General features: G+C 36.7%; 1 protein-coding gene across 1 annotated transcript in view; it reads left to right on the top strand.

The window, feature by feature from the left end:
- The window catches only part of KCNH5 (potassium voltage-gated channel subfamily H member 5), a 339516-nt gene extending 324128 nt beyond the window's left edge, over window positions 1-15388 (top strand). The window contains exon 11 of the mRNA XM_024231784.3: window positions 14426-15388. Coding sequence (XP_024087552.1) covers window positions 14426-15373 — 948 coding nt within the window. The 3' untranslated portion in view covers window positions 15374-15388. The remainder of the gene's footprint in view (window positions 1-14425) is intronic.
- Window positions 15389-17233: the final 1845 nt, after the last annotated feature.

The raw sequence follows: 17233 nt of genomic DNA, 5'->3' as shown, positions 1-17233 counted from the left end.
AGTCATATAACTTCTCTGAGCCTCAACTGTCAAATGGAAATAATAATAATTGCCCTGACTGATGTACAGAGTTGCAAGGCGAAAACAAGGTAACATGGAAGAGCTTTATAAAGTGTATTGCATTTGCCAATGTCAAATGATGTTATTTTTCACATACCTACCGAAGAGTTCCAGTATACATTAATATGTATGTATTTACTTTTTGTATGTTAAACTTCCAGCCTATGGAGTCATAACTTTTAGTGATTCATGAGTAAGTGATTCAGCCTCCTTCATCATTTAATTTCCTTTACTCCAGGCCAGTTACAAAAATTTAGTTCAAGTATTCTTAAATCAGAGTAGCCTAGTCCTTAAGTCCAATGAACCTGGGTTAGAAACCCTGCTTTGTCACTCTTCACTGTGTAGACTTGGGGAAGATTTTTAAATCTCCCTAAGCCTCAGTTTTTTTTTCATCTTTATAATGGATTATTATGAAAATTAACTGAGACAGTAATCCATTTGTAGTACTTAGTACAACTCCCCTAATCCTGGGAATTTTATTTTAATGTTCCCAAGATGAAAACATGTGAAAACAATCTGTGTTGTAACTGGAATAATTATGTTTCAAAGACAATGTGGTCTAATGGTTCATTTAATGGCCTCAGGCAAGTACTGGGAGCTGTATTCTTACATTCCCAGCAAAACATGAGGGTGAGGGTTTTTCTTTATCATTTTGTTCAAATGAGCTTAGATGTGCTACAAATTCAATGCTAAGAACTTAGAATTAAAATGATGATATTCTTCTGAATTTTTTTCTAAATTTTCAAATGCTAATGATTAGGTGGCAATTCCAATGCTACTGGGCATTGACTTAAATTGGTTCCAGTAGTGGGCTTTCTCACCATTTATTCTAAAATATGTGATATTGACTTAGTAGGAGTGGAAACAGGTAAGGAAATTGATATTTGAGACTTGGAAAGATGAAGACAAATATTATTTAATAACAAAACATTTGGTATATTTGCTACCTGTGATTGCCTTCCAATGCTGTAGCTCTATTGGAAAAGGGTGGAAAACAATATTAGTAATGTTTGGGTTGTGGCTAGTTATGTTTAACATGGCACTAAATGAAAGAGGTGATGCCAGATTAGTGTTAGCTGGCTTGTACATAGATATGGAGATGAAATTAGACTAGGTAGGAGGGAAATAAAAATAAAATCCATTGTATAAAAAAAAATCTGTTAAGAATCAGTTTGGGGGCAAAGATGAGATTAGGAATCTGACCTTTCCACCAAGCCTGAAACCTTCAATACAGTTGCCAATCTGTTTGCCATAGAAAGAGAGAGAGAGAGTGAGAGAGAGAGAGAGAGTGAGCGAGAGAGAGAGAGAAACATGGTGTCAAGAAAGCAAAAGATCAAATCAGACCAGAGAATTATATCTAGGAAAGTACTTCTTGTGAAGTTCCCAGAACATAGAATTGACTGTAAATAGATCAGAAGCTTACTAAAGTTTTTGAGAAAATTACATTGCCAAAGAAACCACAAGTTTGATCTTTAAAAATCTTTTTTCTATGAGCCCAAAAGCAAACTTTGGGTCCTCAAATTTGCACAGGCAGGAAGTAGCTGAGGAAGCCCTACAGTCCTAAAATAGGACAAATTCTCCAATACCCATATCAGATCTCACTATAGAGAAATACGGACAGAGAAGAACCTCCAAGAACATAGGATCAGGAGACACAGAGAACAATGGATGAAAGAGCTTATCCCTGATAGCTAAGAGAATAATAAAGGAATTTATCCCACTGCCAGGGCAGAGGGAACCTCAGAATGCCTGCCTGGTAGATTTCATCACTGCTATAGACCAGTCCGCAGCCATCACTCTTCGCCATTTTTATGGGAGTGTTTAGTCAGTTATCCTACCGCTTCTTCACTTTTGCGTACTGTGCATATGTGTTTTTAGGTATACACTGTGTTTGTGTGTGTGTGTGTGTGTGTGTATGTGTGTGTGTGTGCGTACGCACATCTGTAATGGTGTGGATAACTTGTCTTTCTAGTTTATAGGCCACCATTCCAGGTATCCTGATCTTGGAAAATGGCACTACCATTTGTCCTTTGGCTTAGACTAAAAAGAGTGTTTTTTTTTTTTTTTCCTCTGGGATTATTCATCCAGCACATCCACAAACCTGTCAGTTTTACTGATCAAATAAATCTGAAGCTGCTTCTCACTCCCTCCATTTCTGTCTCCCTAATCTAAGTTAACATAATATCTCATCTGAACTACTCAAAAAGTCTTTTTTTTTTTTTTTTTTTTTTTTTTTTTTTTGAGACGGAGTCTCTCTGTGTCGCCCAGGCTGGAGTGCAGTGGCGCCATCTCAGCTCACTGCAAGCTCCGCCTCCCGGGTTCACGCCATTCTCCTGCCTCAGCCTCCCGAGTAGCTGGGACTACAGGTGTCCGCCACCATGCCTGGTTAGTTTTTTTGTATTTTTTTTTTTAGTACAGATGGGGTCAAAAAGTCTCTTAATTAGTATCTCTTCTTCTGTCCTTCCAACCTTTCAATGTGTGAGTGGAAGTGAGATTATGTGACTCCTCTGCTCCAAATTTTCCATGACTTCCCCTCCCCTCACAGGTGAAATCTGAAGTCCCTGGCCACCTCTTCCACGTCCTCTCCAGCATTCTCCTCCTGTTTACTAAGGGCTACCCACTGTATCTTCCTTAATGTGCTTGAAACATACGAAGCATTTTCCCACCTTAAGATTTCCCCTCTCTGAGCCCTCTCCATGGCCCACTTCTTCATTCATGAATATCTTGCTCAAATATCACCTCCCTATAGATACTCAACCACTCTGCCATTCCCTATGCCCTTACACTTTATTTTTCTTTGTAGCCCCCATCACCGTCTGACATCATATAAAATATCTCAGGATTTTTGCTTTGTTTACAGATATATTCTTAACTCCAAAACAGAGCTTGGAACATGGTAGATGTTTAACACATATCCGTAATGTAAATATCTTGTATGTGCTGCATCCCAGCACTTAATAAGAGGCACGTTAAAGTGAACTAAATATGGCCTGGGAAGGACTCTCTGTACTTCTGTATTTGAGTCCTTGTGGATGAACTGTAACGTAGCTTAATAGGTAGACGAGATTGAAAAGCTAATTTAGGAGTATGTGCCTGTAACAATAGCTAAGTCTTGGCCAATCCCAGCGCCGTACTTCAACCATTCATACGCTGCTGAGTCTTCAGACCGTTCAAGTAAGGGAAACACTGAACTGTAACCAATCTAGCCATTCTGTACCTCACTTCCGAATTCTGTACATCTTTTCTTTTTTTTGTCTACAAATCTTCTTTCACCGTGTGGCTGCGCTGGAGTGTTTGTGAATCTGCTGTGATTCTGGGGGCTGCCCAATTCACGAATCGTTCATTGCTCAATTAAACTCCTTTCAATTTAATTCGGCTGAGGTTTGTCTTTTATCAGGCATAAAGTAAGTGCTATTGGGGTATAGCATAGGATGGACCAACTCTGACTGACAGGCTAGTGAAAGCTTCCTAGCTGGCTTCATGGGTGTGCAACCTGTGCAGATATGCAGGGCCATGCACTTGGAAAGATCCTGCTTTTGGTGTAATGTTCTGTTTTTGCCATCTTGAAATTCTTCATAATTTTGAACAAAGAGACCTATATTTTTTATTGAAGTATAGTTCCCATTCCATACAATTCACAATATTTTAAGTATACAGTTTAGCATTTTTTAGTATATTCACAAAGTTGGGCAACCATCCCCATTATCTAATTCTAGAACATTTTCATCATCCCCAGAAGAAACCCACAAACATTTGTGGTCATTCCACTTTCTCACTTTCCCTTATGCCTAGCAGCCATTTATATACTCTCTGATTCTAATTTTGCCAATTCAGGACATTTCATATAAGTGAAATCATTTAAGATGTGGCCCCTTGAGTCAGGTTCCTCTCACTTAGCATGATGTTTTCCAGGTTTCTCTACGTTACATTATGTGTCTATACTTTATTCCTTTTTGCGGCTGAATAGTATTTCATTGTATGGATACACTACATTTTTGTCAATTCATCAATTAATGAATATGTGGGTTGTTTCTACTTTTTGGCTATCATAAATGATGCTGCTGTGAACATTCATGTACAAGTTTTTGTGTGACTATATGTTTTCAATTCTCTTGGATATATAGGAGTAGAATTGCTGGGTCATATGGCTACTCTATGATTTACTTTTTTAGACACTGCCAAGCTGTTTTCCACAGAGGCTATACCATTTTACATTCCTTCCAGCAGTGTGTGAGGGTTCCAGTTTCTCCACATCCTTCCAACACTTGTTATTTTCTGTGTTTTTTATTACAGCCATCCTAGAGGGTGTGAAATGATAGCTTATTGTAGTTTTAATTTGCATTTCTCCAGTGACTAATGATGAGTATCTTTTCATATGCCTGTTGGCCATTTATAGATCTTGTTTGAATAAATGTCTATTCAAATTTTTTGATGATTTTAAAATTATTTTTCTTTTGTGTTTTTATTTCTGACTTATAATAGCTCTTTATATATTCTGGATACTAAACCTATATCAGATATATTATTATTATTATATTTTAAATTCAGGGGGTAGATAAGCAGGTTTGTTGCATGGATATGTTGTGTGATGCTGAGGTTGGGGTTTCTATTGAACCCATCACCCAAATAGTGATCAGAGTACCCAATATTGGGTAGTGAAAGACTACGCAATAATTAATTTTTTAACCCTTGCCCCCTTGCCTCCCTCCTCTCTTTTAGAGTCCCCAGTGTCTGTTGTTCCCGTCTTTACATCTGTGTATACCCAATGTTTAGCTGCTACTTTTAAGTGAGACCATGCAGCATTTGATTTTCTATTTCTGTGTTGATTTAGGATAATGGCTTCCAGCCACCTCCATATTGCTGCACGGGACATGACTGCATTCATTTTTGTGGCTGCGTAGTATTCCGTGGTGTACACCACCTTTACTTTATGCAACCAGATATATTATTTGCAAATATTTTCTCTAATTCTGTGAGTTGCCTTTTCACTTTGATAGTATCCTTTGAAGTACAAGCATTTTTAATTTTGATGAAGTCCGATGAATTTATTTGTTCTTTGGTGCCTTGAGATTTATGTACCTATCTAAGAAACCATTGTCTAATTCAGGGTCACTAAAATTTACACCTTTGCTTTCTTCTAAGAACTTTAAAGTTTTAGCTCTTGCAGTTAGGTCTTTCATCCATTATAAGTTTAATTTTGTATGTAGTGTTAGGCAGATATCCACATTCATTTCTTATTTGTGTATATGCAGTTGTTTCAGTATCATTTTTTCAAAAGATGATTCTTCTTTCATCATTGAATTGCTTTGACAACCTTGTCAAAAACCGGTTGACCATAGATGCATAGGTTTATTTCAGGACTCTCAGTTGTATTCCACTGATATTTATGTCTATTCTTAGGCCAGTACCAAATCCTTTAATTACTGTAGTTTTGTTATAAATTTTAAAATTGTTAAGTGTAAGTCCTCCAACTTTGTTCTCTTTTTCCAATATTGTTTCAACTATTCTGGGTCCCTTGCATTTTCATCTAAAATTTAGGGTCAGTTTATCAATTTCTGAAAAATGGGCCATTGAAATTTTGATGAAAATTGTATCAAAACTATAGATTAACTTGGGTAGTATTGCCATGTTAGCAATATTGTTTTCTAATATGTAAACATGAGATCTTTCCATTTATTTAGGTTTTCTTTAATATATGTCTATGTTTTGTAGTTTTTCTATGTGCAACTCCTACACTTCTTCTTTTGATAAATTTGTTCCTTTTATTCTCCTTGAAGCTATTGTCAATAACATTATTTTCTTAATTTCATTTTCAGATGGTTCATGGCTAGTGCATAGAAATATAACAGATTTTTATATTGAATGCATATACTGCATCCTTGCTGAACTCCTTTATCCATTCTAGCAGGTTTTTCATGTATTTCTTAAGATTTTCTATATGCGTGATCATGTCATCTCTAAATAGAGGAGTTTTAATTCTTCCTTTCTATTCTGGATATCTTTTATTTGATTTTCTTGACAATTTCCTTGGCTAGAACCCCCCAATACAATGTTAAGTAGAAGTGATGGGATCATACCTGCTCCTCTCTTTGCTGATATTAGGGGGAAAGCTTCTAGTATTTCACTATAAAGTATGATGTTAGAGGCCCTGACTTTTTATCTTGCATTGGGCTCTGAAAATTATGTAGCTAGAACTACCTTATAAAGAAGGACTCAGTTGAGTTGAGTATCATAGGACAAGTAGGAGTTCTCCAGTGGGTGAGGAGGAGGAAGGAGAACAGCATATGCAGATATCATGAATACATGCTCGAACTCAAAGTGACTCAGTGTGGCGGATGTGTGGAGGCCAAGTGAGGAGTGAAGGAAGCAGAGGTTAGAGAAGCAGATAGGGCTGGACCACTGCTGGATTGCTGACTTCTTACTAAGGAGTTTGGATTTTAATCTGTAATTTTTAGCCTAGTATACTATTATATTTTATATTCAACAGCAAAGTAGAATGAAGAAAAACGAGACTAAAAATTGAGGCAAGGAGAGCAATTCATGGGCTACTGCAATGTTTGATACAGTGAATCAAAACCTTGTCAGATTAACCTTGAAATAGCTGTATTCTTGCTCTTGAAGACTTTGCTTTCCTTGTATACTTTTTTAAATGAAAAATTTGTACAAATAAAAACATAGGTATTGAGCACCGTATTTCAAAGTTAGGCTAGCATTGATAAAGTTTACCATGTTTTGTTCATTGTGAAAAACATATTTTCATGTTTATGATACCCTGAAGAATTGAGATAAATGATCTTTTACACAGTAAAGAAAATGATGCTTAGAACATTTCATTAGTTATTTCAGTAACTGTATTCGTAATTCTAGAATCTTTTGCATTTGCATCATACTAATCCTTCTTACACTAGGCATTACATGCCACATTAGCAAAACCAAAAGCTATTCCTTCCCTATGCCGTCCGGTTCCTCCTTTCCTCCCTCCCTCTGTCCCTCCCTCCCTTCCTCTCTTTCTTCCTTCCTTCCTCTCTTTTTCCTCTCTACCCATTTTCCTTTCCTTTTTCTTTACATTTACTTAATTAATTAATTCTTCAAAAATTTTAGGACCTAAGAAACTGGACTAGATCTATAACACATTTTGTGCCTTTGGAGAGCTTACAGATTTATGAGTGGCTGAAGTAAACAAGGCTGCCACATCTCAAAACAGAGTATCATGCATCATTGTTACCCTAAGCACATCTAAATTTGTAGAATGGTCGTTTGCGACAGCCCCATCACTGTGGCCTTCACTGAGAGTTTACAGCCTCTGACATATACATGGTAGTGTTGAATAAATAATGTTTTGTTGTATTAGTTCAGGTTGTCATGGATTGGAGGGATACAGTTAGAATTCGTGACTAAGATTATGGAAACAGTAAGAAGAACCAAAGAATCAAACCAGCTTAATCCCAGGAGAGTCAGATGAACCAGAGCTACTCACTGCTTGATCACATATAGCTATAAATTCCTGGTCGATTCACAGATCTAGAAAGCGATGAGCCATTTGAGAGAAAACAGCCATTTGAGAGAGGTGTTTATATAAACACTAAATATATATAACACTAAATATATATAACATGGATTTATATAACACTAAATCCATGACATTAAACAAATGATTCTAACCTTTTCTTTTCTTGCCTTTATTGGATTTCAAAGTTCAGTACACATTCAAATTATTCAATTTTGATATCACTTTTATGATCAAATGTCCTACTTTTGAAATGGAAAGCTCAGCTGGCCATGTTCCCTGTTAAGTTTAAGAAGCTTTTATCATTTAAATAAATTAAACCTTCCAGCATGGATTCTGCAGAACATAATGAAGCACAGAGAAAAAAAAGCTTAAATGAAATAAACCTCTTTGCTGATAGAAACAGTACAGGTTATTGTGCATTCTACCAATAAATGTGTAGTGGAACCATAGCCTGATTTCTGGTTTTTAAATTTTGTCCTTAATTTTTGTAGTGTTCATTAGCAATCTGATTTGCCATTGGACAAAAGATGGACACAATGTGCATCAAGTAAAAAGGGTCTAGGTTTTTAATACTGAGAATAAAACCAAATATTAGGTTTTTAAAAGCTGATTTCTTTTAATACTACATTGATAAGGATATACATTTTTCACACCATTTAATTCATACAAGTTGAACTCTTATGAACTCAAATCCTTTAACACTTTCTATAATAATTTCTTCATGGTTTAAAAAAATGCTTGTTTTCTAGAGAAAAATGATCATTTGTATAATAATTGGGTAAAATTAAGCTATATAAATTACATATTGAATTAGCAGGAGACATTTTCCTTTTTGAGTTACAATTTGCCAGTTGCCCATGAAAGATTCAATTGGATTATGAAAAATCTTACTGTTTATAGATTCTTTCAATGGCCAAAGTGTAGGGTGCAATTTTAAAAATGTAAGTAAAAACACGCCGTTTTAAAGAGTTTAACTAAATAAAATTTATCAATATTTCCACTATGTTAAGTTGAACCATTTTACCATATGCATGTTAAAAATAAAGCTAAAGGTAAAAAGCCCTTCTTTTTAAAATTTTTATTTATTATTATTTTTGAGACCCAGGCTGACATGCAATGGCATGATCATAGCTTACTGGAACCTCAGATTCCTGAGCTCAGGTGATCCTCCTGCCTCAGCCTCCCAAGTAGCTAGGACCATAGGCATGCACCACCATGCGTATCTATTGTTTTTAAATTTTTTTGTAGAGATAGGGTCTCCCTGTGTTACCCAGGGTGGTCTCAAACTTCTGGGCTCAAGTGTGCTCCCACTTTGGCCTCCCAAAGGGCTGGGATTACAGGCATGAACCACCATGCCCAGCCAAAAAGCCCTTCTTAAAAGGAAACATTCAGCAGAATTAATTTGAGAATACTCATATTGGTAATGTATAATAATTACCATGGAAATGTAGTTTTCTTAGTAATAAATATTCAGTGTCACTCAAAATTGGAGCTTAGGTCATAAAGCTGTCTCTAAAACTGTAAGGATTTATAGAGAGGGCCTAATTGCATTTAGTGTGTTTGAAATACAGTGAGTTACTTATGTTAGGCATCCCTGATGTTTTATCTTCTTATTTGTTATATTTGTACATTCTTTTAAACTTAAAACAAACAAAAACCTATCATACTTTGCATACAAGAAAGATATGGATCAGCTGGTGGTAGCACCTTGTAAATTAGTGTTTAAAGCCCATAAGCATGATTAAATCACCTTTTCATTTTCATTTGTTTTTAATGAAGCTTTCCATTTCAAAATCGGTGCCTATATTCTCTTACCTTGCAGTAGGAAAGAAAATTTTGTTTTGTCGTAAGCTAGAAAATAAGCTTCTAATGGATATTATTGCATCCTTGCAATGAAATCAAAGCAGGTTCTGATTCAAGACCTTTCAATGACTGATTTGTGGGTCAAAGATTTGAACCTCAGTCTACCCAGTATGCATTTGCTCAGTAGTTGGGTAGGTTCTAGGAATGCCAGAAGGCAAATGATATAGCTCCTGCTTCCAAATGAGGAGTAGACATTAATGATCAATAATAATAATAATAATATACAGATAGCACTGATTCATTGTTTAGACAGTGGAACATAGTGAAGGAACTATAAAGTGCCCTGCTTATTTGTAACATTTTCCATTCATAGACGCACTGCGTCATACATTTGCTGAATGTATGAAAAGGTTATTGAACTAATGAATAACATTTATTTATTGAGGAATTCCAATGTGGCAGGCATGTTACAGACACTAGAGATATAGCAGTTAGCAAAGCAGACAGAAATCCCTATTCTCGTAAACAAATGATTTAGGTGTAAGTGGAATCAAGGTTGATGTCAGAGTCCAGGGAAAGTCACATTCTTTGACTCTCCCTGCTCCCTGCCTTCCATAAAGGTAGTGTATTTAATATATGTAGAAGAAAGTTAAAAACAAAACAAAACAAAAACACAAGGCATCCTTGAAGGGGACCGGAAGCTGCAAAATGGTAGCATGTGTTTAAGCCTACTGGCTCTGCTTTGGAGAGTAAGGAGGGTCTAGAGACTGCCTCCCACAAAGCTCTTTGAAGGTGCTAGTCAAGGCTACCGCTTTCCCAGCAAGTATACAGCTTCAATCGTGTTCAATTCACGGCTTTCAGGGATGGTTCTCCATGGCAAACGCTCTGTGAAGGATGACCTGCTGAGTGTGAAACTGCTGCACAACTTCCTACTTCACCCATTCATCTATCCGAATTTTCACGGAGTCCAGGAGAAAGTATAAAAGTTACCTTGAGGAGCAGGAGAGTGGAATGGTTAAGACTGTTTGGAATCTGACCCCTTGGATTTGTATCCTGGACACACAGTTGTGTGACCTAAGGGAAACCACTTAAACTCTTTATGCCTCAATTTGCTTCTCTGTGATATAAGAATAATATGACCTGTGTCCTACAGTAGAGAATAATAGGACCTAGCTCGTAAAATGTTCTCGTTCCATGACACTTAAATGAGAAAATACATGTGTGGAAGTGACCACTTTGCTATATACAGATATTTTATAATCATTTTACAATGCCATTTTTTTGTTCCATAGTCAAAAGTAAAATAAAATAAATGTAATCTAATCCTATAAGGTCAATTCAAACTAGTATTTTTTTTTTTAAAAAAAACTACCTCTTAAAAACCTGGATATAATAAGTAGTTGACCAAATCCAAGTGTTACTGTTTGCGGTTAGGCGTCAGTTCCAGTTGTATAGATTGGGTGATAAATCTCCTCATGACCGCCTCTTTCTAACCTTCCTCCTGCACCTGCTCTCCTCTCACTGGGCTGCAGATTGTCAGCAGGCCCTGCTGCTAAGGAGAAAGAGTGATCTACTTCGGGACCTAGGGCTTGTGTCTGAGAACTGGAGGGCCTGTAGCCACTCCTCAGAGTGTTGGCTTTTGAGCTGGTCATGTCCAACTGCTGGCTCTCTTTATGTGTGGCATAATTGATGGCCTGAAAGTCCCTGGTGGCAGATCACCTACAGGGTGCAATAACCTTTCCCACCTCACACAGTGCTTTTGCCTTGCCTGGCTTCTAGCAGACTGAATTCACAAATGACTACGTTCAGTGGCTTCCTGAGCTCTAGGGGATCCCAGCCAGTGCCCCTCTGAGCTATAAAGGAAGTGAAGGGCAAGGAGCAAAGAGGGGAACTTTGGCTCTCTAAAGAGCATGTTTTTCCGCCGTGCATTGCCGGCTCCTGAGATTGGATGTGTAGGTCCTGCTGTTCTGCAAACTTGATAATAATTCAGGACCAGTCTTGTTGGTCATAAGTACCCTCAAACCTCAAGGGAGCTATGTTTAAAATTACTTAATCTCCTATCTCCCGGGAGTAAAAAGAGGGAAAGGAACAATGTGCAATACTCAGAATTCTGTTATCTAATGTATCAGAGCTTGATTCTTTCTCTTTCCCAGTTACTTTTACATTTCTTGACAGCAAAATACAGCTCCAGCTCTATCTCATTTGTCCCCTAGTGTAGGTGAGAAATCAAGCCCTGTGCCAAGACCCCCTTTGCTCTATGTATTTTGGTATTTGGAGTCTTTGTTTCTAGCTAAATAGTAGCAATTCAAACACTTGTTTGTTCTTGGTTGGGGGTCGGTGGGAGGCAGCTGGTGGTCAAGGAAGCTGGGAAAGATTTATTTTATTGATATTTTACATGGGCATGTTACAGTCTTACATCACAAAACACCCTGAACTTGGTAAGCACACAATAATTGCAAGCTATTATTAGCCATTATATTGAAAAATCTAAACAAATAAGGCTCTTGCCTAAGGTGCCCACAAATTCTCAGATGTCAGTAATACCAAATCTTTCAGTATAGTCTCTGCATGGCAGGACAGGTAGACATTACAAAATAGGAATGTCCTTGTCTATTGTATACCAATGGGGTTTCCAAATTTAGCAAACAAAAATACGGGACTCCCAGGTAAAATTAAAATTCAAATAAACAATGAATATTTGTTAAAGGATACGTATGTCCAATTCAGATTTATAATGTCTGATGTTTTTAGTATGTCCCAAATATTGCACGGGGGACCTGCATTTTACCTGACCTTCCTGTGTGCCTAGCGCCTGTCACGCTCCACTGACTTTGAAATGGTTCCCTGTTCCCAAATGTGAAGGCTGCTCTCAGTTACCACATCGAGCCAACACTATGTCTATCCTAGGCTAAACAACCACCTTAAAAAAATAAAAAGGGTAAGTGGTGAGTGGGAAGGGGGATGTGGAAAATCATTCATATTAGGCCTCTCGTGTCCACCCATAGAATCAAAATGAGTACTTTTTCAAAAAGGGGCTGAAATAGGAAAATAGTATCTGTGTTCCTGTGTCTGGGTGTGTCTGGTTCTAAAGAATGTTCGTATCTTGAAGACTTAGTATAACTATGTTTACTTTAGGAAGCATAAGAAATGTGTCAACCCTTTGAAAGACTTCGAATTAAACTGCTGGAGCTTTGATGTCAGAATTTGAGATTATTATTACATATTTTAAAAAGACCCAATTTCATGTGCCACTAACAAGAAAAAGTATGTTGGCCTTTACAGACAGTTACTGAATTTATTTTAAAATACAAATTAGTACCACTCGATAAGCTGAGTTTAGTACATCAATCTCATTTTAGAAAATGTACTCTTACCTGGAAGGGGAATTCCTATCTTTCTGACTTTTCTGTTAACGGTGACCATCAATAGTATTGGTTTTTGGTGTAAAATCAATGATTATGTGTTACTCCAGGCAGCTGCTGAATATCCAAAAGATAGTAAATGGTTTCAGATAGGAGTATTTTATGAGAGTTCAAGGAGAGAGAACCAACGTATGTTGAGTGTCTGATATGGGTTAGAGAACACGTGCTTCACATGTGTTTCTACTCTAACCAACGACTTACAGAGGGTGATCAAGGTAAGTTATTTTCCTTGAGTGATAAAATTGTCTGATTCTGAAAGTGCCTTATCTAATATAACTCTTTTTTGATTTTCCTTACAGCCTTCACCTGCAGTTACTTCGCTTTTCAGGACTCTGAGCAAAAATCTCACACTTACTAACTTTACTTCCAACTCTGCTAATATATGTGGCAATTTCTTATATGGCCAACATTTTTTATTTCTTCTGATGGGGTTATCATAAGTTCTTCCCATTATTATCTTCAAAATACATTTTAAATAAAATGATGCTCATTTGTTTGTGGATATCTAACCCCTCACCTGCACTACGTATTTAATTTTATGTGTAAAATTTAAAGAATCTGGGAAATTAGAGTTCAACCTCCAACCCAGTGAACATGTCATACGGAAAACATACTTCTATTTTAACCTTTTAGTGGTAGAACGATCACGAGTTTTCGAGGCAGTTTATTCAATAGAGAGCAGTTTGCAATGAAGTCTGTGTACTGAGCTGATGTTACCTCCCAGAAACTTTTACTCACAAATTCTAGTTCTGCCTTCTGGGGTCATATAAATCAATTTAAATTCTCCCCTCACCCAACCCAGATGCCATTTGCTAAACTGTGTAACTTTTCAGTACATTTATAGCCTGGAATTCTTACTATCTGATACCCAAACAGAGGATAATATTAAAAATGGTTTTGAATCTTATTTCTACACAATAAGGAAAACCATACAAAAGTGGCAATTCATTACAGAGAAATTTAAGGTATAAATACGTATTTCCTTATATATGTATATACGTATATACATATACAAATATGTATGTATGTATATACATACATACATATACAAATATGTATGTATGTATATACATACATACATATACAAATATGTATGTATGTATATACATACATACATATACAAATATGTGTGTATGTATATACATACATACATATACAAATATGTGTGTATGTATATACGTATATACATATACAAATATGTGTGTATGTATATACGTATATACATATACAAATATGTGTGTATGTATATACGTATATACATATACAAATATGTGTGTATGTATGTATTTGTGTATTTCCTACTAAACGGTAATATAATGGGAACATAAACTAGAAGCAAAGTACCTCTCTATTCAGTTGTCTCTTGAGTAATTCTCCCTCTGATATGTAGGGGACTAGAACTAAGTAAATAAGCAGCCAACATTTCTATGTTGGGTTTAAGGCATATTGCATCCATAAATTTCATAAATGCAATTCCATAAATGGTATTTAAATTTTTCTCTTGAGAAATAATCTTATCAAATATTCAAGTGTTGTCTTTGTAACACAAAGCACATGCAGCATAGTATTACACAACTGTTAATCCATCTGCTTTTATAATCAGGCTGTGACTATCTCTCCCGTTCCACAGATCATCTTTCGTAAGATCAGTGATGTGAAGAAAGAGGAGGAGGAGCGCCTCCGGCAGAAGAATGAGGTGACCCTCAGCATTCCCGTGGACCACCCAGTCAGAAAGCTCTTCCAGAAGTTCAAGCAGCAGAAGGAGCTGCGGAATCAGGGCTCAACACAGGGTGACCCCGAGAGGAACCAACTCCAGGTAGAGAGCCGCTCCTTACAGAATGGAGCCTCCATCACCGGCACCAGCGTGGTGACTGTGTCACAGATTACTCCCATTCAGACGTCTCTGGCCTATGTGAAAACCAGTGAATCCCTTAAGCAGAACAACCGTGATGCCATGGAACTCAAGCCCAATGGCGGTGCTGACCAAAAATGTCTCAAAGTCAACAGCCCAATAAGAATGAAGAATGGAAATGGAAAAGGGTGGCTGCGACTCAAGAATAATATGGGAGCCCATGAGGAGAAAAAGGAAGACTGGAATAATGTCACTAAAGCTGAGTCAATGGGGCTATTGTCTGAGGACCCCAAGAGCAGTGATTCAGAGAACAGTGTGACCAAAAACCCACTAAGGAAAACAGATTCTTGTGACAGTGGAATTACAAAAAGTGACCTTCGTTTGGATAAGGCTGGGGAGGCCCGAAGTCCGCTAGAGCACAGTCCCATCCAGGCTGATGCCAAGCACCCCTTTTATCCCATCCCCGAGCAGGCCTTACAGACCACACTGCAGGAAGTCAAACACGAACTCAAAGAGGACATCCAGCTGCTCAGCTGCAGAATGACTGCCCTAGAAAAGCAGGTGGCAGAAATTTTAAAAATACTGTCAGAAAAAAGTGTACCCCAGGCCTCATCTCCCAAATCCCAAATGCCACTCCAAGTACCCCCCCAGATACCATGTCAGGATATTTTTAGTGTTTCAAGGCCTGAATCACCTGAATCTGACAAAGATGAAATCCACTTTTAATATATATACATATATATTTGTTAATATATTAAAACAGTATATACATATGTGTGTATATACAGTATATACATATATATATTTTCACTTGCTTTCAAGATGATGACCACACATGGATTTTGATATGTAAATATTGCATGTCCAGCTGGATTCTGGCCTGCCAAAGAAGATGATGATTAAAAACATAGATATTGCTTGTATATTATGCAGTTGACTGCATGCACACTTTACATTTATTTATAATCTCTATTCTATAATAAAAGAGTATGATTTTTGTTACCCAAGGCAATGTAATATTTGAAGAATCAGGGTCCAACCTGCCAATGTTGCCATGACAAATTTGATCTCAGGCTGAGTATGTATATCGAGCTATCATTTTCTCACTGTTGTGTTAAGTTAAAAGTATAGATTAATGCCAAGGAAGAGTTCAGTCTTTTAAACTATTAGTACCATGTTATGATCTCTTTCCATAGGATATTTTTCTGTAACTTAGTGTTAGGTTCTTTTCCCCTACAGGCAGTGTTTGCTCCATTTAAATGACCGTTTTGTTGCCTAAGTCAGATAACAGTGTGGGATATTGAAAACTTATTGCTATGGGTTTTGTGCATGAATTACATTTTTGATCAACTATACCTCTCGTTTTTTAACATTATACTTAGATAGTAATCATTAGCTCTTATGTAAGAAAATCCCTACTCCTTCCTTCTTGGAGAACAGCTGCCATCTTGTAAGCTGACATTATCAACACCATAAATACTAAACTATTAATATAGTGTATGTCATTATAGAAACACTGCACCACAGGGTATAAGGGCCTTTTGACAATTCATGTAAGAGATGCTGAATTTCCAAAGCTGATGAATGCTCTAAATTTATATTTCCAAAACATGTTCAAGAGTGACATTGAAAGGCTTCTTAGCAAAGAAACATACGAAAAAAAGCATTTAAGTAATCATATCAAAATGCTAACTATTATGGTATAAAATAAAAAAGAACAAAGAAACATACAAAAAAAGCATTTAAGTAATCATATCAAAATGCTAACTATTATGGTATAAAATAAAAAAGAACGTAAACAGATAGATAAATTTTTGTGGCATGTCTATAACTTAGAAAGAATGAAACACTGGTACGGATTGTTGACAATTGAATCCTAGTGTTTGTAGTGATAACACATGAAATGTGGTAAAACAAACAAACCAACCAACCAAGAAGTAGACATTAAGTTGCTCGACTCAGATAACTGCTTTTCTATCATTTTATTGTGATTACAGTTGTTTAAAGCTTTTTGCACACAGTTCTACTGCTGGACTTCTGCTGAGTTGATTCAATAAACTATTGTGGCTCAGGCAGATCCATTTATGAAAGAGGGATACTAAAGACTGAATTTTAGTCTTTTGAATTCAAATCCTCTTTGTAGAAAGTGCCTATTATCAAGTTTTTAAAAAAAGTCACAAAGAGTTGTCCTGTATATAACTAGTCCCTTAAATGATATGGATTGAGAATAAAATACACATTCACTGTAAGAACCCAGGAGAACTTATTTCTTTTGACTAAACTATATTTTAGGAAGTTGTTCAGGGACGCATACTTTTCAGTCAGTGCATGCACAGCATTTAATATGGGGAGCAGGGGAGTTAGTGTTTGCATGAAGTTGAAAATATGTGCGAGTAATTTATATATTACGGGACCATCTGTACATTATATGTTAACAATATGCAAAAGATGATGGCAAAATCGAAGGAGATATTTTGGTCTATTATGCCCATTTGTATGAGCTTTTCTATCTTCCAGTATTCCCAACCAAAGCCACTAGAACTGAAAGACACGTTATCACATTCAGACTTGAGAAGTGCAAAACAG

This window comes from Pongo abelii, chromosome 15 (genome assembly GCF_028885655.2).
Source record: "Pongo abelii isolate AG06213 chromosome 15, NHGRI_mPonAbe1-v2.0_pri, whole genome shotgun sequence".
Lineage (NCBI taxonomy): Eukaryota > Metazoa > Chordata > Mammalia > Primates > Hominidae > Pongo > Pongo abelii.
Note: the sequence above shows the minus strand (reverse complement) of the source record. Positions and strands in the feature narration are given on the sequence as shown.